The sequence below is a fragment of the Vollenhovia emeryi genome, unplaced genomic scaffold (genome assembly GCF_000949405.1).
Source record: "Vollenhovia emeryi isolate VEMERY1.0 unplaced genomic scaffold, V.emery_V1.0 DF939130.1, whole genome shotgun sequence".
Lineage (NCBI taxonomy): Eukaryota > Metazoa > Arthropoda > Insecta > Hymenoptera > Formicidae > Vollenhovia > Vollenhovia emeryi.
Genome location: NW_011967236.1, coordinates 373,326 through 394,922, shown reverse-complemented (window position 1 = coordinate 394,922; position 21,597 = coordinate 373,326). Strand labels below are relative to the sequence as shown.

General features: G+C 38.8%; 2 protein-coding genes across 12 annotated transcripts; both read left to right on the top strand.

The window, feature by feature from the left end:
- Positions 1 to 125: 125 nt before the first annotated feature.
- Positions 126 to 2,597, top strand: LOC105568271 (solute carrier family 35 member B1). The gene is made up of 2 exons (XM_012023787.1): positions 126 to 710; positions 797 to 2,597. The coding sequence occupies exons 1-2, from the start codon at positions 321 to 323 to the stop codon at positions 1,370 to 1,372; spliced, it is 966 nt and encodes a 321-aa protein (XP_011879177.1). The 5' UTR covers positions 126 to 320; the 3' UTR covers positions 1,373 to 2,597.
- A 738-nt stretch (positions 2,598 to 3,335) lies between these two features.
- LOC105568269 (transient receptor potential cation channel trpm) lies at positions 3,336 to 18,868 on the top strand. 11 transcript variants are annotated; one of them, XM_012023776.1, is made up of 23 exons: positions 3,336 to 3,708; positions 4,760 to 4,814; positions 4,884 to 5,046; positions 6,019 to 6,120; positions 6,370 to 6,452; positions 6,941 to 6,997; positions 7,659 to 7,845; positions 7,943 to 8,156; positions 8,786 to 8,945; positions 9,034 to 9,170; positions 9,246 to 9,402; positions 9,478 to 9,631; positions 9,722 to 10,030; positions 10,977 to 11,523; positions 11,608 to 11,819; positions 11,904 to 12,071; positions 12,807 to 12,866; positions 14,065 to 14,274; positions 14,644 to 14,992; positions 15,306 to 15,451; positions 15,562 to 16,152; positions 16,526 to 17,967; positions 18,291 to 18,868. In XM_012023776.1, the coding sequence occupies exons 4-22, from the start codon at positions 6,058 to 6,060 to the stop codon at positions 17,885 to 17,887; spliced, it is 5,166 nt and encodes a 1,721-aa protein (XP_011879166.1). In that variant the 5' UTR covers positions 3,336 to 3,708; positions 4,760 to 4,814; positions 4,884 to 5,046; positions 6,019 to 6,057; the 3' UTR covers positions 17,888 to 17,967; positions 18,291 to 18,868. The 11 variants fall into 11 exon arrangements, with proteins under 11 accessions (XP_011879166.1, XP_011879173.1, XP_011879167.1 ...); XM_012023783.1 differs by lacking the exon at positions 4,760 to 4,814; XM_012023777.1 differs by lacking the exon at positions 3,336 to 3,708 and adding an exon at positions 3,715 to 3,894 and having other exon boundaries at positions 4,760 to 5,046.
- Positions 18,869 to 21,597: the final 2,729 nt, after the last annotated feature.

The window sequence follows — 21,597 nt, the reverse complement described above, 5'->3', positions numbered from 1 at the left end:
TAGCATCGTGGAAACAGGCCTTAATTGTTGAGCAAGCGCTCAATGATTTCTTAACATGATTGGCTGGATCTAAAAGTACTAACCAATCATACTGAGCGCTCGCTCAACAGTTGTGTCTGCTGAACGCGGCCTACGGCACGCATGCGCATGAGCACGATACAAGACACAAGCCTGGACGGGCCGTTCTAACCTACCGTTACCCGCCACGTACAATTCGGTCCGGTATCATATGCTCGTGTAGCCAGAACACAAGCGACGCGTCCGCAGGCGGGCCTGATATGATATCCGCCGAAAGTTTCGTATGATATCCGTCGTGTAAAATGGCCGTCACTAAGAAACATACGAAGTTATTCGTCTGCGCGGCCGGTATATTTGTGTGCTACTTCTACTTTGGTATGCTGCAAGAGAAGATCACGCGCGGGCAGTACGGCGATGGGGAGAACCGTGAGAAGTTCACCTACATGTTCGCGCTGGTCTTCGTCCAGTGCCTGCTGAATTACGCGTTCGCCAAGACGATCTTGCTGACGGTGATGAAGCAGGGCGAGGACACCACGTCGACTCTGTACTACTCGCTCTCCGCCCTCACGTATCTTCTCGCCATGGTGTGCAGCAACATGGCACTGCAGTTCGTCAGTTATCCGACGCAGGTGATCGGTAAGGCCGGCAAACCCATACCCGTCATGATACTCGGTGTACTGCTAGGAAAGAAGGTACGTAACAAACTCTATAGATCTATCTTTCGCAGCACAGTTCTCGGATTTCCCCTCCGTCTCTGACAATTGTCCCTTCTCCGCAGGTATATCCGATTAGAAAGTACGCGTTCATCTTCTTGATCGTCATCGGAGTCGCGTTGTTCATGTACAAGGACGGCAACGCCTCGAAGAAGCAAGCGGAGTCGCAGCTGTCGGTCGGCGAGTTGCTGTTACTGCTGTCGTTGATGATGGACGGACTGACGAGTGCGGTTCAGGAACGAATGCGGGCGGAGCATAATTCAAAGTCCGGCCACATGATGCTTAATATGAATCTCTGGTCTGCTATCTGTAGCGGCACGGTAATTCTCATTTCCGGGGAGCTCGTTGAATTCATTCGTTTCCTCCAGAGATACCCAGCTACCATATGGCACCTGATGACATTCTCTATAGCCGGGGCGTTCGGGCAGTACTTTATATTTCTAACAGTAGCCGAATTCGGCCCACTGCCCTGCTCAATTATAACCACCACTAGGAAATTTTTCACCGTTTTAGGCTCTATATTAATCTTCGGCAATAATCTCTCGCCTAGGCAATGGATAAGTACGTTTGTAGTATTCTCAGGTTTATTCCTCGATGCTATGTACGGCAAAGATAAAAGCAAGAAGGATACTGTAAAATAGAATGTGATAATTATCTCAGCATTTACTTCAGGCGGCAGACTAAGGCCCGGTTACGCCGGCGTGGCACAGTTTTAGCTTCAGCTTCATTCACTCTTCGTCGCTTGATATCTGTTTTCCCTAGAAAGAGACGAAGAGTGAATTGAGCGACGCTGGTGCAACCGGGCCTAAGCAATGCACTCCCGGCATTTAAATCATCATATCGCCACAGTAATTTATAATTTACTATAAATATATTAGGGTTTCTATTCTGAATCGCGGATGTAAATTATTAGCAAAGGCGTTGTTATACTTCCGTTTATATTTTTGTAAATGGTACAAAATAAGCGAATGAAAGGAAATTGCGTAATTTTCTACATTTGCACAAAGTTAATTTAGGGATAAAAACGGATAAAAAGTTGATAGCATATGTAAAAATATAATAGAATGTCTAATTCTAACAATTTTTCATTATCATTGGCACAGTTAATAATTTTCTGAGAATCGAGAAATGGCTTTAATATCAAGGTGTTTACATTTTTGTTAATTAGTAGATTATGTAATCTCACATTGAGACTCCTGATCTTCCTCGTTGCGTGTTGAATATTGGAAAATTATATGAATTCCGTTGTGCTGTATATAAAAATAAATTAGGTTTTTCACGTACTACCATTTTGACAGCACAGATTGATAAAATATACCGAATATTTATCTCAATTTGGAGGAAAAAATTGATAAACGGTTACAAATTTAAATTGTCAATTATGATAAATTCAGGTTATTTTGTTGAAAATATGATTGAATGTACATTAACGTACACGTTTAGTTATCACATACATATAGCAGAGGCTGATGTGCAGAACAAAGGAGATTTTTGACAGAAAAAATTTGAATTGTGACTAGAAAATGTAAGATTAAAATCTGATTTATTATTTCTGAGGTTACGATTCGACATAATTGTAAAACGAGTCGGAAATTTTCAGATCGGTGTATGCTCTAGACGCATCTATCCTAATTTGAAGCAGAACTTTTCGCCCTTTTATTCGTCCTGATTCCACGTAAGTGGGTTTTTTTTTATGCATCACTGCGTTTATACTTCGGCCAAAAGGTTGTATGATTGCGTGAGGTCTCACGTTCGCGTGCGAGTTTTTACTCTTTACGTTTTCGTTCCTTGAGACTTTCAGAAAGCTGCATAATCATGGCATAATTAGACATAGGCTGTCAAGACAAAAGGATAAGACGAACATTGTTCGCCCTTATAAAAAAAAACTATTGAGAGCGAATTAACTATTGGACTTTCAATAGTTAACTATTAGATTTGAATAGTACGTACTATTCAAATCTAATAGTTATCCAATAATTAATTCGCTCTCAATAGTTTTTCAATAGTTTTTTTTCATAAGGGCGTAGTTATTATATATTAATGTATATATTACGAGTGTATATGCGTTTATGACATATGTATGAAATTCACTAAAGCTGTACATAACAAAGTAATATAAGAGATGCGATAAGCAAATCCTACCATTTGTTAGAGAAGTCGAATTGCATTTAATTAATCCTCATTACTGAGAACTGTGTCTCACCAATGGTATTGGTGCTTTGTTTTGTACGTTGGAAAATATTTATTTGTGTTAAGTATTTGAGGCTTTTGCGTTTCGATATGTATTATACATATAATATGATAGATATCGCGAGACACGGTATTGTCTCGCGCCAAGTTTGGGTCCTTTTGGGTCCTTTCCGCGGCACTTATTTATTTTTACTTACGCTCTCCTGTGTATATAGCAATATAACATAGTAGTAATGTAATCGACTATATAATAATTAATTAAAATTAAAACGAAGAGAAACAGGTGGGACAGCGTGTGTCCCGCTACGCTTGAAAAGACTTGAAGGGGTCAAACGACAGCCAAAAGGGCAAGAAAAGAAGAAAAGGGTAGATGACAATTTTTTAAACGCGGGGAACGTGGTTTGAAAAAAGAGAAACAGTACAGACCTTGAACTCGGGTGTCGCCACGGTCGCGTTCCGATTAATTTCGTCGCGGTTCGCGGTCCAGTTCCAGGTTCCAGTTGAGTTCCTTCGGTTCAGTTCGGGCCGTGCGGGTTGAGGCTCGCGCTCGAGTGTCCTCGGTACTCTACGCTCGCCGGGGGAGTACCGGGTCGCTGGGAGCCGCGGGGTCTCGCGAGTCGTCACGCGCAATCCTGCGGCCCGCGTCAGGCGAGAGCGATCGCGCGTCGCTGCACCTCGATGCGACCCCGTGGGTCGCGCGCGCGCGCGCACCACGTCAATTTGCATCGCACGTGCGATGTACGCGATCACCTGACGGAGTCGCTCTCGATTCTTAAACTTTTGTTCGGTGAGTGCGCGGCGTCCCTCGGGGCCTCCGGCCCCTCCGTCGCGACCGCGTCGCTTCTCCGCGCCGTCCGCTCGCGGCGGAGCGAGTTTGGATACGCTCGGGAATTACGGCCAGTACGCGAGAGGCGAGCGAGGAGGTGCAACGCGCGGGTGCAAGTGCAAAAGGGAGATTCTTTATCGGCCACGAGTAAACAATGCTCTATTGACACGATGGGTAGAAAACAAACGAACGGCGATTCCACTTCGTTCCGAGGCTGGTGCTCCGTTTTCTCGCGCCTTCCCGCGCTCGCGTGGAACGACGACGGCGAGATCGCGCTCGCCTCGTACTTTCTTTCTCTCTTTCAGTCCCGCGTCTTCGAAATCGAATCCCGGTGTCTCCCGCGCGGCGGACGAGCACGCGAATATCAACGGGACTACGAAGGTTTAACTCGCGAAGGTTACCTCGCCACGTGACGACGAATCGTCGATTTTCCCGCCGATTTCGTGCCTCGCGCCGCCGCTGCAATTTCGATCGATTCGCGTCGATCTACGAACATAATCGCATTCGAGGTCGAACGGATCGTACTTGCGCGAGCAATTGGCGTCGCCGGTGCACCTTTTCCAAACGCGTCTCGCTGCCTGCCCACCAGAATTCCATTTGCTCCGTCGAAATCCTCGTATTCTACTTTAAGACGGTCCCTCTTCTGCCCGTTCTACACCCAGGGACGATCCCACTTGTGGCTCGTCCGAGCGAGAACGTAAATGGACAGAGAGCGTCGTGTTGAGGCCGTTTATGAACTCGGGTGCCATTTCTACACAAAAAGACAGTCGAAAATGACAGTGAATCATACAAAAACCATATTTAGTAAGATAGTCATATTTAAATGCCCGTGTAAACGTCTCCACACGGACGAGCCGCGAGTAGGATCGTCCCTGGGTGTAGAACGGGCAGCAGCCATCTTTTTCAGCGCTCGATTGAAAATTTCAAACGCCAATATTTGTCCTATTACACCCCCGAACCGAGTGTTTTATGTATGAAAGTGTTCTGCTTATCCTGGTATTATTTTGTGCAGAAAAGCCAACGGAAAGAGAATTGCGAGCGCAAAAGCTATACGCTTGACTGTGTCGGTAAGAAAGATGGCTGAGGGATCTTCCTGAGGCAAGACTTCATCGTAAACCTGTGGGCTTTGCTTTCAGCTAGCATGATTTGTCGAGACAGACGCAACGGGATAATATGGTGTTGCCCCGACACGCGCGTGACAATCGCGATTGGATGTAGGCTGTATATTATCTGTTAACGATTTACGATTTGTTATCCGGTTGGTAAAAGATGATCGTCAAGAACAAGTCCTGCCGATTGGTGAGTAGCGAATGCGTCTCCAGCGATAAGCAACGTATCGATCTCGTGGAAATTAACGCGCAACGTTCGTCCGATTATTCCGATTATTTTGCTTTACGTCTATATTTTATTTCACTTGTAAAGCACTGAATTTGTTGTACTTTATCGAGCAGGAAGTAGAAACAGGAGCCTCGCTATCCCATATTAGGATCTTGTAATAAAAGACTACTCTATATAGAATTATATAAAAATATACATCAAATATGTCCATACATATTGTATATTTTTATATAATTTGATACAATTCTACACAGTTCTATATAATTTTGTAGATTTTTACATGCTTTTATATGAAAGCTACGAAATATACAATGTAAAAATATGTATGGACATATTTCATGTATAATTTTATATATTTATGCACGCTTATGAAACACTTTTTACCGGGTGAATGTGTAATTGAAGACTATGTTCGCAACCTGTGCAGAGGGTAGTAGAGTTTTAATGGAATAGAATGTTCTCTCTTCGCTGTGCACACATTTTGTTAGCTTTTTCCTTGAATTGCGCCGCTGCGTTTACATATTACACAATACAATGACGGTTTCACATAGAGACCTCAATTCATGTAGCTTTTATTAATCTGCACACGGTTCAATACATGCATATTTAAAATTTTCCGTTTCAAAAATACGAAAAAAATGATAAAACAGTTATTTCATTTTATTACCTCTTTTTTTATCTTTGAACCTTGGGTCTGAATGAATAATAAATTAAAAAGCAGTAATAGAGAGTTAAATCATGGACCAGTTTTGATATAAATCGACAGGAAATAAAACAGCCAATATGGTCCGAGCGGGCTGCAGGTAGCCCAGTGGTTTTCTGTAATGTGTGAATTTACATACGGTTTTCCAACCCGTAAAAATAGCAAAATAGTATCTTGTATGTTATGTTATTTTCTTTTTTTCCCTATCAGTTCTGATTATTTTTCTTTAGAACACTGCTTAAGTTAAAGTGAGCACAAGTTCCATCAAAATGGCAATTGAAAGTATTATCTGCGGTGGAAATACCCCGAAAGTGAAGAAAAAGAAAGCTAAGGTATATTTCCTTTCTTATTAACGCGTTGCTAAACACGTTATTATAGTTTGATTTTAATATTTTGCTTTTTCAATTTTGTACTGCACATTAATTAAATTTATTTCGATATTATTTAACAATTAAACTATAACGCGACGTATAACAGTGACGGGAGATTATATTGTATGAAGATTTGTAACGCATTTCAAATTACCATTGATCCTCTTCTTAGCATATAATTATCATGTCCTTACGTTTCTCGAATTGCAGACAACTGAACGCAGTTGGATAGAGGCAACATTTCAAAAGAGGGAATGTGCCAAGTTTATTCCAAGCACTGAGGATGAACACAGGTAGAACTTTAAACAACTATAATATGTACACACGGAAAGACAAACGATGTAAAATGACAAATAATACGAAAGCAAACTCGGGACACGAAAAATTTTGCAGCCTATAAAAGTTCCCACAGTATTATTATTAATACGTTTATATTTTATTCTGTAATAACAGATATTTAAATCAGTAAAACAGCGTGTGCTATAGAGCGTGTTATCAAATTAGCGCAATCAATTTAGGATGGACACATAAATTCATTGTTTCTCATCAATCAATCTGTTTTATTCTTCTTTGGTCATGTCACCTACTATCTATCACCACGTTACGATTGGATTGCCTCAACCACCAGGAGTTGCACATTTTAATGCACTGTCGATTTGTCGATGCATGTCGATGCATTTCAATAACAAATTTAAATCGGAACATTCATATCCCTAATTCGCATTTCTTTACTCACCCATCCATTGGTTTGAGTTTCTTTTTTGTTTTATTCCATTTGTAGGTTTGTACACGTACAGGGAGATAAGAGTGCCGAATATGATGTGATTACTACTTCCAGGTGAGAAACTCATATACATCTTGCTTTGACTTAAAAATCCTGTTTACTTTCGTAACCATTTAAAGTAACATTTTTTCCGCATCATGCCTATCTCATTAGGGTGCGTATACACTACGGCGAACGAACGGCGAACACGAATGTTCGGACGTTCGTATTCGTATTCGAATCCCGTCCACACTGCGCACGAACTTTCGACTCGGACCGAAGGCGAATCGAACACTACCGATAGTTCAGTTCGCATTCGCTGTGGTGTACATATCTGTCTAATTCGCTGTTCGTTCGCCGTTCGTTCGCCGTTTGTTCGCCGTAGTGTATACGCACCTTTACATGAACTTTATCATGCTTGATCATCGTCTTTAACTAAACTGTATTAACTATATTAACTTCCTTTTATATGGTATTTGTTTCCCTTCTCACATTTAAGCATTAAAAAGTATATATTTTATACTTACATATGAAACTTGTATATTATACCATTAGATATATAGCTATAATGTAGTACCGTTAAAAAGTTTCATGCTTTATAGCATACGCACAACAATTTTATAAACAGAATCTGAAACTGTAGTTATTTTTTTTATATATATGCCAACTGTAGTTTTATATACGTGTATGGCCAACGTAAATATATTTGTACACGATATATTGTATTGTTATATAGATGTTGCTGTGGCAATTCATACACCCATCATTGTGGAACAGGGGCAGATGTTCAAAGTTACCATCTTGGTGAGAGCAGGGAGAAGGATCGTGAGCAATGGTCTCCAGGAAAAAATACTCGTCCCTTTCCCACTGATGCGTACGGTACCATAGAATTTCAAGGTGGCCCGCATCCTACGAAAGCACAAGTATATATCCAACGCTTTTTGCATTATTACGTTCTTGTAGTAATAATTATATTCTTGTATTTATGAACGAGGAACTGACATTGTATATTACTTGTAGTACGTAAGATTGGCTCATGATACACGACCAGAACCGATCGTACAATTATTATGTCGGGAATGGAATTTAGGCTTGCCCAAATTGTTAATTACAGTCCATGGTGGTCGATCAAATTTCGAGCTGCAACCGAGCTTGAAGAAAGTTTTGCGTAAAGGCTTATTGAAAGCCGCTAAGACGACAGGAGCGTGGATATTTACAGGCGGAACAAACACGGGTATATTTTTATTAGATAGCGGAGTTTCTGCTAAATTAATTGGCATCATCTGTTGGTTTCACCATGATTTTATTGTCCTTGGAGTGAATTCTGTTTAGTGGAAAATTGATTGTTAGATCGTGTAATCGCTGTGAAAAAAGATTTGTGATTGAATTTGTACGAAAACCTACTATTTCATACTAGTATATCATAGTAGAGGACTTTCCTTTACCAACGTAGCTTTAATCATTTTCATTTCTCAAGCTAATATGAGATAGCAAGGTTCCTACTAAATTAATAGGCATCATCTGTTGGTTCCATTATAAATTTATTGCCCTTGGGGTGAAATCTGTTTAGAAAATTCATTGTTGACCCTTAACTGGCACACTTTACCAGAATCACATAGCTAGCACACTGAGAACAAGGCATGGCACCACAAGTACAACTTTTGTACTACAAGGAGGTTTAATTTTGAGCTGAACTAGGTTGGGCGTTTAATACCCCACGGTGCCAGTTAAGGGTTAAATCGCGTAGTCGTTGCGAAAAAAGATCTGTGATTGAATTTGGATATTGAAAACCTGCTATCTCATAGTAGACTATCCCATAATAGAGGATTCTCTTTTATTAATTATACACGTTAATTTTTGTAGGTGTTACACGACAGGTCGGTGACGCATTATTGTTGGAACGCTCTCAACGACAGGGTCGCGTAGTAAGTATAGGTATTGCTCCTTGGGGAATCTTGGACAAAAGTCACGAATTAGTTGGTCGCGGTGGAGAAGTATCATACGATTGCGTCTCCTCACCATGGTAAGATTGCATATTTACAATGTATCCATATATTATGTATCGAGACATTATGCGATTTTCTAAAATATGTTTGTATTTCATTTTGCAGGACCAAGTACACAGTATTAAACAATCGGCATGCTTACTTTTTGCTAGTAGACAACGGAACTGGCGGTCGGTATGGCGCGGAGATTGTTCTCCGCAGAAGATTAGAAAAATACATCTCCAATCAAAAATTGCAGCCATGTAAGCATTACAATTAATTATTACGTATACTGGAATTGTATAATTCAAAGCGCTCTGACTCGTCGATGCTTCCAGATACACACAGCAGCATACCGGTGGTCGCGTTAGTTATCGAAGGTGGAACACATACAATCCGCGCAGTTTTGGAGTATGTGACGGATGATCCACCTGTGCCCGTTGTAGTTTGTGACGGCTCGGGACGTGCAGCTGATCTAATCGCTTTTATGCACAAGTAATGACAAGCTTTCACAATACTCGCGCATATCTTGTAGAAATACATTGTTCACGAAGTGTATTTTTTATGTAGATGGAGAGATGGGCAGACCGGTGATGGAGAAGGACCGCTGGAGGGTGTCAAGGAACAAGTTTTGGAAACTATTAAACGCACCTTTCAAGTCTCTGCTGAACAAGCGAGCCAGCTCTGCTCGGAGCTCTTGCAGTGTACACGAAAAAAACATTTGGTATCTATTAATATTTGATGCTTTTATTAGAAATAAGACTTGTAGCGCGTAAATGTTGAACTGAAAATTGTTCAAGTTATACCCTTGTAGATCACTGTGTTCAGAATATCACAAGACAGGCCGCAAGAGCTTGATCAAACGATACTGACAGCCCTGTTTAAATCGAAACAATTATCCCCGGCCGAGCAGTTGTCTCTTTCTTTAATATGGAACCGCGTGGACATCGCCCGAAGTGAAATCTTCGTCTACGGTCAAAAGTGGCCGCCCGGTGCTTTAGATCAAGCTATGATGCAAGCGCTTCAGCATGACAGGATAGACTTTGTGAAACTTTTATTGGAAAATGGAGTATCCATGCGAAAGTTTTTATCGATACCTCGTCTTGAGGAACTATATAATACGGTAGGTCAACTTTATTTCTGTACCGACAACTTTCCTTAGTAAACAATATAAATATGGATACAGCAAATACATACAAGTCAAAGCGCTTGATAAATAAGCAATTTCAGTTTTTATTATAATACATTTATATTTTGTAAAATATATAGACATATATATATATATATATATTTGTGCGCGCGTACACAGTCTAATCATAAAAGGGAAGATTATCGAAATAATTCACTTGAAAAACTGGATCATTATAATTTACATAGAACGTTGAGCGATTATTTACTTATAGGAATCATTTCTCGATTTCGATGATTTTGAAATATGTTGTCAGGTTATTATTTTGAGATTGTTGTGAAAAATTTAGCCATCGCTTGTAGTTTATTAAAAAGTTATTAACTAAATTAAAACTAATGGTTCGTGTGATAAAATCAGGTAATAAATAATTAGCTCAGAGCCCGAACAGGATGGTAGTGTCCATTAATTACTTTTAATTGTGAAATTATATAGTATACGTTTCGGTCTTAACTAGACCATCTTCAGGAGAGATAATTTAGAGAATATATTCGCAATTTCGACATCCACAAGAAGTGCGCAGTCACAATTACATAAAATCATCGCGATGATTGTGACTGCGCACTTCTTGTGGATGTCGAAATTGCGAATATATTCTCTAAATTATTTCTCCTGTACTGAAGATGGTCTAGTTAAGACCGAACGTATACTATATAATTTCACAATTAAAAGTAATTAATGGACACTACCATCCTGTTCGGGCTCTGAGCTAATTATTTATTACCTTATTAACTAAATAAGTTAAATTGTTCCACGTGGGTTTCTGACTCCACGTGAAGCAAGATTCGCCCTGACCTACCTGGTTTCCCTAGGTAATCCCTATAAGTGAACAATTATTGAGCATTGTAATATACATATTTCTCTTTCTTCTCGAATTAACCAGAAAGAAGGCCCGTCGAATACACTCGGCTACATCTTGCGCGACGTACGGCCGAATATCCCGCGAGGCTACATGTATACGTTGCACGACATCGGCCTCGTGATTAACAAGCTGCTGGGCGGTGCGTATCGCGCGCAATACACGCGGCGAAGATTTCGCATGATTTATACGAAGGTGATGAAGAGATCCGGCGGTCATCAGCAGCATTTGCATCGGAACAGCTGCGCACCGAACTGCAATACTCGCTATTACGCGGGCTCCAGCGCAAAGTCTGACAGCCTGACCATGAGTCTCCTCGCCGAGACGTTGCCGGCTAATCGCGATACTCCTCTCTTCGATTATCCCTTCAACGAGCTGCTTATTTGGGCCGTGTTAACAAAGCGTCAGCAAATGGCTTTGTTGATGTGGCAGCACGGAGAGGAAGCGCTGGCCAAGGCTCTTGTCGCGCTGAAACTGTACAAGGCGATGGCGCACGAGGCGGCCGAGGACGATTTAGAAACGGAGGTCTATGACGAATTGCGCGGTTACGGCAAAGAATTTGAAAACATCGGTATGCATGAATACGAGATAAATCTTAGATGTAAAATCGCTCTTGTGTACGACCGAGTGCAAATTGTACGTTTTCTCGTCGTAGCGCTCGAATTACTGGACTATTGCTACCGACAAGACGACGATCAAACGCAGCAGCTATTAACTTCAGAACTTCAAAATTGGTCGGGGCAGACATGCCTGTCACTCGCAGTTACGGCAAATCATCGGCCGCTACTCGCGCATCCTTGTAGCCAAATCATCTTGGCTGATTTATGGATGGGTGGTCTTCGCACGCGTAAAAATACTAATTTAAAGGTAATAAATCCAATCTGTTGTAACTTGTCCGATTTTAATTAATCAATCGAATATTCAATATTTAAAACACGCGCATACTCTTAGGTGGTTTTGGGGTTGTTTTGTCCTCTGTACATAACACGATTGGAATTCAAAACCAGAGAAGAATTACAGCTGATGCCCCAAACTCAGGAAGAGCATCTGATTGCTTTGGAAGATGAGAAGGAAGATAGCGATTCTGAACACAGTGTTCCAGCAGGACCAGATGTCGAGGTAATTATTTTGCAACTTAGAAATTACAGTATAATCATAAACAATTGTTAAAGTATGATGATAAATATTTGTTAAAGAGTTCCAGATATTCTTAGTTAGCTATGTGTCCTGAATACGTAATATTTTTCAGGAAAGACATTGCAGTAACTTACTAACTTAAAAGTTATGTGAAATAAATTGTACTAATCACATAAAAATACAGTGAAACAATACAAATTTAATATATCGATTGTATTGTTGATTTAGATTGTGCAGACCTCCTAAATGTTCTGGGTGCAAGACATTAACAAATTTTTGTTTTGACAACTTGTGTAACAAATGTATAAAATTATATGGTCGCTGGCCTTAGAAGAGAAGTTTCCGCGCTCTAAAATTATATGCATACAATACAACACATACGTAGCTTCGAAATGATATTCATTTAGACAACATCTGGTCCAGTATTAATGCATAGTCCTTCTCACATATCTTGTATCTTAAGCTTACATCTTTCATTTTAACAGAATTATACACCATTTCATCCTTATGATTGAAACGATACAATCTTGCCTTTTTCTTTTGCTTACTTTGTAATATTTGCGCCATTAATATGTTGCACCACGCCATAATTGCTGGACTAAGGAATGTACTTTTAATACATGCAATCTCAAAACTTAATCGCTTTCTCTATTAAGGGTATATTGAACTACTTATAATATGTAAACTATGTAGGTACGCGTATTAATTATTTTTTAGAAACGTCTGCGCAGGAGCCTGAGCATACGCAACAAATCCAGCGACCAACAAGGCGTTAAGGTATATCTACATTGGCCTGAACGCAGTGATCCTCTAACAATAATCACAATCTTTGGTGCACTTTTAAGCTACTGTTCTTTTTTTGTTTTTAGTTCTCATCAGTCACAAACGCAGTAGTTGTTTCATGTACATTCCAACATTTGTCTTGCAATGAATAATAAGACAGTGAAATGTATTTCATCAAGAAATTTTTCAGCTTATAACTGTTATTAGATGTACATGTGCATTACACACAATGAATTGATCAAAGTTGGTTAAACGTACGAGTTAAACTTGTGAATCATCTTGATACTAAAAAGAAATTAATTTCCTAATTAATAACTATTTACATATTTATTATAAATACAACTTTTACAACTCAGACAATTATATATACTTTACATAATTACGTAGTTTATTGGTAGCTAAAGTTTGTTAATATTTGTTTTTAAGTAATTAAAAAATTTCAACACGATTTGAGACTATAATTTATAATTAATTCTTTATTACAGCAATATATGATATCTTTGTTTAATGTGCTAAAAGAAAACAACTTTTCTGGAGTGTATATATATTATGGTGTCCTTGCAAAAACTTTTAACCTTAATTTTTTTCTTTACAGACAACTTTTTATGTCAGAAATTGATAATTAAGTGTACATATATGTTATGGATTATATAATCGACTATGACACATTTTTTTAGATTTTATCTTGTGGTTTTCCAATTTCTTATTGTTGTTTAAAAAAAGCAGACTCCTTTTTCTCTTTATTTGCTTAACTAACGGACTAGTCAAATATATACAAGTATATATAATTTGAGATATAAAGTACAAATTTGCTTATTTTGATAAACCGATAACCGAATTCTCGCTTTTGCTTATTAACACGAAGGTAAACTTTTAAAACAAATGTCTATTTCATGTCTTATAAAATGTGCAAATGTTTCTCGCCTTACAAGTATTAGATACTACTTTATCTAAGTAACTTCGCCTATAATTTATATATCTGAATTACATGTTATGCTACTTTTTCGTGAATGATTGCTATATCAAACTGAATTAAACTTCCTTCTTTCTTTTCGTTAAACATTTCAAGATTGATATCAGTATCCATTTAACTATGCATCGAGAAACTTATTAAATTTTATGTATGTAATGTCTTTTCCAGTACACGAACAATTTACTTGAATAGTTGTAAACTATTTATCTTTTTCCATAGGCTTTAATTAGCAATGAGCACAGCACAATAATCAAGGAGACGATTGTCCAAGAGAACGGAAAAGTACTTACAGACATTGATGATGGAATACATCGCGCTTACGGTCTTCAATCTGAATATTACGATAATAAGACAACTAGACCGTTAAGACTGAAGAAGAAGTTATACGAGTTCTATACCTCTCCAATAACAAAATTTTGGGCAAATGCTGTAAGTAGAAACATATGTATTTATCATCTTAATAAACTCATGTATAAAATTATCACCTTAAAAATTACCTTTTCACAAAAAGGCAAAAAAGATCAGCCGCGCGGTATCTCTTGATATGTAGAGGAAAGTCCTCTATTGTGAGATAGGCTTCTAATATAAGATAGCAGGTTTTCAACATCCGAATTCAATCGCAACTCTTTCTTCGTTTACACGATCTAACAATGCATTTTCCACTAAACAGATTTCACTCCAAGGGCAATAAATTCATGATGGAACCAACAAATGTGTCGAGACTTATATTTATATTTATTAATATAAGCAAATATTACTACTGTGACAAAATGTGAGGATATTCTTTTCTTTTTGCAGATAGCCTACATTATTTTCCTACTTTTCTTCTCGTACTGCATTTTGGTGCATATGGACGATCATCCGTCAGTAGCCGAAATATACGCGATCGCATACATCTGTACTCTCGGGTGTGAAAAGGTACGTGAGATAGCAACATCGGAACCTGCAACGCTCTCGCATAAGTTCAGCGTGTGGGCATGGAACATGTGGAATCCCTGCGATGCCGCTGCTATTATATTTTTCCAAATTGGACTGGCGTTACGTTTGCGGCATTCGACTTTATATGTAGGTCGCGTCATATACTGCGTTGATTGCATCTACTGGTACTTACGAATACTCAACATTCTTGGGGTCAACAAATATTTCGGTACGCTTGAAATATTAAATTTAATGACAACTTGCTTGCTTTTTCATCAAGCTATAAATAAAACTATATAGCCACTGTAATTAAATAATTAAATATGATAACGTATCCCATACAACACGCATGTCTAAGGCCCGGTTTCACCAACGTTGTTTAACTTTAAGCTTAGCTTAATTCGGTCTTCGTCTCTTTTCAACTGTTACTTTAAAAGAGACAAACGTGAATTAAACTACGATTAAAGTTAAGCGACGTTTGGTGAAACCAGGCTTAAAAGACATCTTTAAGACGCCTTTTAGACATAATTTATATTTCGTAGGTCCTCTGGTGACTATGATGGGAAAGATGGTGAAAAATATGATATACTTTGTGGTGCTTTTACTGGTGGTACTCATGAGTTTCGGCGTAGCCAGACAAGCTATATTGAATCCCAATTCTGAACCACAGTGGCGCATAGTACGAGACGTACGTATACATTTTCTATTTGACGTACATTTCTAAAACGAAAATCTGCACGTACACATATTTTTTTTTTAATCGTAAGCTTACATTAATATTATACTTTCTATTGACAGATATTTATGGAGCCGTACTTTATGCTGTACGGAGAGGTATACGCGGATAATATAGATCCTGATTGTGGGGATGAACCGGGAATGAGGCCGTGTCTTCCAGGTCGTTGGCTCACACCTGTAGTACAGTCCGTGTATCTTTTAGTTGCCAATATTTTGCTGATAAATCTGTTAATTGCGGTATTTAACAATATTTTCAATGAGGTAAATGCTATAGCTCATCAAGTCTGGATGTTTCAACGGTTTACGGTGGTTATGGAATATGAGCAGAAACCAGTGTTACCGCCACCGCTTATAGCGATTTGCCACGTATATTTACTGCTGAGATATTTTCTGAAGCATATTACGCAAGGTAAAAGTACCACCGGCGAGACCTACGACAATGGGCTGAAATTATTCCTGGAGGCCGACGACATGGAACGACTGTACGACTTCGAAGAGGACTGCGTCGAGGGCTATTTCCGCGAGCAGGAGCTCAAACTGCAAATGTCCACGGAGGAGCGCGTGAAAATTACAACAGATCGGGTAGAGAATATGCATCAGAAGATCGAGGATATCGATAAGAAAGAAAGCAATCAAAACGCATCTCTTCAGGTATATAACTTTTACAAGTTTGTATACAATTTAGATATTTTCTTATATAAAGTACTGAGAGGAAATTTAAACTTTTATGAAATATAGTCGCCAGAAGAAGCGACGAATGCTTAATCAATATAAAACACGGATAATTATATTTTATAATATACATATACCAAAATTGCAGGAACTCACAAAACACCTTTCAATGATCGTACTTAAATATTTTTGTGTATGACGAAGGTAGTCGATTTATACAAAGATAGTAGTGACTAATTAAGTCACCTAATTACCAAAACTGAGAATCGATTAAATATTTGGATTTCTCTCGATTTTTGAACTTTCTTTTTCAATTCTGTATGTGTATACAAGATCATTGTTATATTTACAGTCCGTCGAGTTTCGCATCCGCAAGTTGGAGGAGTTGAGTCAGCAGACTTTAGCGCATCTCGGAGTGATTCATCGTTTCATGGCGACGTACATGCCGAATGAAGAACTCGCCGGTTTAGACACGTTCGAAAACATTCGGCAGCGTCGGGTATCGGAGCGATCGGAGGCTCTGTCCGAGGCGGATTCTCACACGCAGCTGCCAATGATTGCTCGGCGCAAAAGGCTTCTGCGATCTCTTACCGATGCTGCTTTCCTGAACGTTGGCAACCCGATGGACGACGTTCTCAAGGCGTCCGATGTTATGGCTTCCCGTGAAAATCTCAGTAGACACGATTCTTCCATAAGCGTGGACGCTCAGGTCGTCGGTCAGGACGACGTTAAAACAATTACCAGTTTCGAAACGGAAGGCAGCAAAGACGTCCTCGAGAGCGAGGCGACTGGCAAGAAAGAAATACCATCCGAGAAAGGTATGAGTCAGGATATCAGCAGGGAAGTAAGCAGGGAAGTGAGCAGAGAGATGAGCAGAGAGGTCAGTACTGAGACTACCAGCAGAGAAGTCAGCAGAGAAGTCAGCAGAGAGACCAGCAGAGAGGCTAGCAAAGAGGCCAGCAGCGAGAATCCGCCGTCAGACATCAGGCAGGACTCGACGGAGCGTACTACACTCAGGCAAGACTCAGCGGAACGCAGTATAACATTCAGGCAAAATAGCAGAACTCGATCGGAATCGGACGATTTTATGCTGCTGCCTCCGCCGGGTATTCAAAGGGCCGTGACCTGGGCGGAGCCTCGCGTGGCCGTGATCCCGTCGTCCGTCACCTCGGCCGGTAGCGGACAGAGGTCGATTCTGTTGGCAATGCGGGCCGAGTACACCAGCATCACGGACGAGCTCGAGAGTTATTGCGGCTTGCTGAGCCCGCCGAGGACGCCGCCGATGTCACCGCAGCCGTCGCGGATGCGCAACATATCGGACATATCGAATCCCGAGATAGCATGGCAGATAGAAAACGAACACCTGCGCGACGCGGAGGAATGCGATTATCAACAGATGGAGAATCTGATTCAGCGACGTTACGGCGGCGACGACGGCAACAACGACGAGAACGGTGGGCCGTCGAACGCGCACGCGGATGAGGCCGGCGATGTCGCGTGCTTCTTTAACGTGTCCAACGAGCACCGCCAGCTGCGTCGTGCCTCCGCGATCGAGGAGGATCCTCGTGTCCAACGGCCGCCGCCAACGATCAGCGTCACCCGCGAGATCGAACAAACGCTCGCGCGACCACCGATCCGCGACCCGGAGGCGACCGACTCGAACGACAAGAATCTGACCACCGTACCTACTCCTGCTTCCGAAACTATGTGTTAAACTGAAACTCAAGAGGGAGAATATTGTTCGCAGAGCGCTCGAAAATTTCTTTGTGATTCGTCAAGTAATCTTTTCTTAAGGTATTGTAATTAATTCTTTCTGTTTGAATTGATCGTTTTATCGTCAACGATGTATGAAAAAGCGCAGCCAAGTGCCCATAGGCAGCTCGCCCAGTATTTCCGGAAGAGAGTTAAAGATATTCAGATTGGGCATAAAATAAAATACTTGACACATATAGTAGATTATATGCAAGTGCCCAAGTTGGACCAGAGAAATGGCCCATCTAAAATCCTACTAATGTAATACAATGAAACTCTTATAGTCAGTTAAATTGATTCAGTTTTCAGCAGTGTTTAAAGTCAATTTGATCGGTATTAATCTTATTTTTCTGATTTTCATTCAGACTCGACCTTTTCTGACATTGGACTTAATTGGACTTAAAGCTGTGCTTAATCTGAAGAGGAAAATAAGTAGCATCTGTGTGGTGGCAATCACAATTTACATCATTTTCAGTTCTTTTTTTGTACCGGTTCAACAAGATCTCAATTTCATCATCCCAATGAGTGACCAAGAGTGGTACGCGGGGCCTTAAATAAGTTGATATAGTAAAGGAATGAGTGTATACTTGGTTGTTTAAAAAATACGTGCAGTGGCACTTGACATCTTAAATGGTCCACATCTCTGTAATCTTAACTCTTTTCCAGAAATATAATTGGACGGAACTTGGCCGCAATCTTTTGAATGTTTTTAACGGTTGCAGAGATTATAAACTCATCGGAGGCCCAGTCAACTCTAATCTAATATTGTTTTTCAGTTCTTATGCTTGTTTCATTGAAGCAGATCACGTTGACACGTGATAAGCAAGTATGATAAAGTAGAACAGTGCAAAAGAAAAATGTTAGGAGGAAGTGGCCGACTCTAGGCTAGAGCAAAAAACATAGGATAGAAGATTCTGGAACAGGGGAAATTTATTACAATAATTGTAATTTTTGACGATCACCTTGTGGCATGCCAAGCTACATACGATCGTAAGAAGATCTACAAGTTTCTCGCGACTTGGAGGAATCCATTTCTGGAACTTACGCGATCACAAATGTGCAAATATGCGAAATAATTTCGCATGGCCTAAATAATAAATTTTTTTTAGTGGAAACTAAATAATTATAGTTCATGTGTAATATCGTGTATTTTTATCGACTTTTATATTATATTATTGCATCAATGCTTTTAATCCTCTACATTCTATAATAACTGTGCGACGCAGACTTAGTGTCGCAATTTATCATAGAGCACGCATTTAAATGCATTATCATCTGCAGCATATAAGAAGCACGTTAAACTTCAAATTCTTTTTGTCCATTAAGATTGTCCGTGTTTCTGAATTGTCTGGTACATCGAATTATATGAAAGTCGTAGCCCAGAAAGTTAAAGTTACGTTGCCTCTACTTGTATCCGTCACTTTTAACTGCATTCTGTGCGCTCAGAATCCTTCCATCCGATAGATTGGCATGTAACTTTGCGATTTTATACATATACGTTTATATAGTGTGTATTATTGTAAAATGGATATCAACACGTTTTTTCTTATAATGCATTATATGCTTATACATAAGTACTTGAATACTTAGCAAAGGAATTGTATCTTACGATACTTCACGTATGCATGGTTCAGATACATAATTATTGATTTAATTTGTAAAAATTTATCGCAGGAAAATTCGAATTGGAGTACAGGCTCGTCAGAATCGATTCTAGGCGTAAACACGTTAACACGAGTCGCGAGGATTGTAGCTTTATTATCCTTACTGCCGGCTACTTTACTCGCGATAATTTTTCGACATGTATTTAGAGCCTTACACGTAACGCACTTTCAGCTGCGTCAGACTCCACGGACCATTCGAAAGCGAACCATATCACGCAGACACGTTCTTAATGAACTAAGCCAGTCTGCGTTAGTACAATTGCAACTATTTGAAAATAAAACTTTGATATACACACTTGTACTTAAAAAGCCTAAACGTGTATAGAGAAATATTTTAGAGAAATTAGAGAAATATTTTAATTGTGTATTATAGTTGTTTAAAAAATCGCGGGAGGAAAATAGCGAGTTCAAGCGTGTTCAGCAAACGTTACTTAAATGTTGACGTAACTTCAACGTTACTTCATTTAATTGTTAATTATTGTAACGATTGATTCGTTATTTGTTTCGAGTGCATTTAGCAACTTTATAATTTCTGTGTAACTGAATCATTTCTGTACACTATATTATGCTGGATATATTGCATTACATTGAATGGTGTTGTAGCTATGCTAGGGCGATATTTACTTATATGTACACGCAGCAAAAGAGTTGAGATAAATCGTCAAATCGTGAATAGAAATAACAAATTCATATTTTTATTTTTTGAATAATTTGGATCTATTTTGGAGATAATTGGAGGTAATTGTGTGTGAGACTTTCTATAAAAATCTTACTGAAAATATAATTTTGCATACTTAAGATTTTCACATGTTTTTTTCTAAATTTCAGTGTACTTTAATATTTCAGACTGTTTCAAAAGAAGATATTTTTGAATATTTCAATAAAGTAAGAAATATTAATGAATATTTCCATTATTCTAGGTATTGAATTTGATGTAAAAAAGTTTTCGACAATTAGTTTGCAAATAATATATGTCGATTTTGAATGTAATACTTCTTTATAACTAGTTCCGAGCCTGGTGCTCCTTTAAAAAACAAAGTATTTCGAAATTGTACATCGATATGAAGAATCAAAAGCAATATTACATTTGTAAGATACTCAATGGAAGTATTAGCTTTATTCTGAAAAGTAATTATTAAATTAATTGCAATAATTATATATTTTACACATAATCAGGACAATATTACTGTGGATACAGATTGAATTATTTGTTTGCCTTTAAAAAGTCGTGCTCTAATATATTTGTATAAACAATTATCACATTGTTTATAAGGAAACAAGCGTTAGAAATATCGCTTAGAAGTAAACTTCTATTTGTAGAAAAGATTTTAATGTGTTTAATAAATATATTGTACAAAGGACATGTACACAGTGCGCTTGTGTACATACATATGGTATAATACACGACGAATCATTTTTGCTCAATCTTGTTCTCGTGTATACGATGTACGTAAAAGTTTTACGATACCAACAGTACATCTTTACAATATTATATGTATATACATGACATGTATTAAGATACAAATTTCTAATTATATTCGTAAAATGTCATGTAATAACGATAATAATTTCTAACAATATCGTAACAATAATAGCAAATATAATTATGCATATGTCCTTATATGTACATATATTATGTATATACAACGCATGCGTATACTTACATTTATACTTTACTGTATAGATATCTGTGTGTTTCTATCCGTCTTTTTGACGTGTTTATTTAATTACGTTCGTCTTTTCTCAAACGTTTTGTGTAAAATTTAAATGCTAGTCATAGTGAATACCATAAATTAAATACTAAAACGCATCAACCATATCACAATTATAACAAATTGTCTCGAGTCGCAAAGTATACTTACAATTAGTTTTAATAGAATACAAGTTGCAGAAATCAAACGAGCATTACGACTAGATAAACTAAGTATCACACGCCTTTTATTGTCAGGATCTATTCCGTCTAAATATTGGCAATCATTTTGCAATGTTTATTCTAGAAATGCATTTG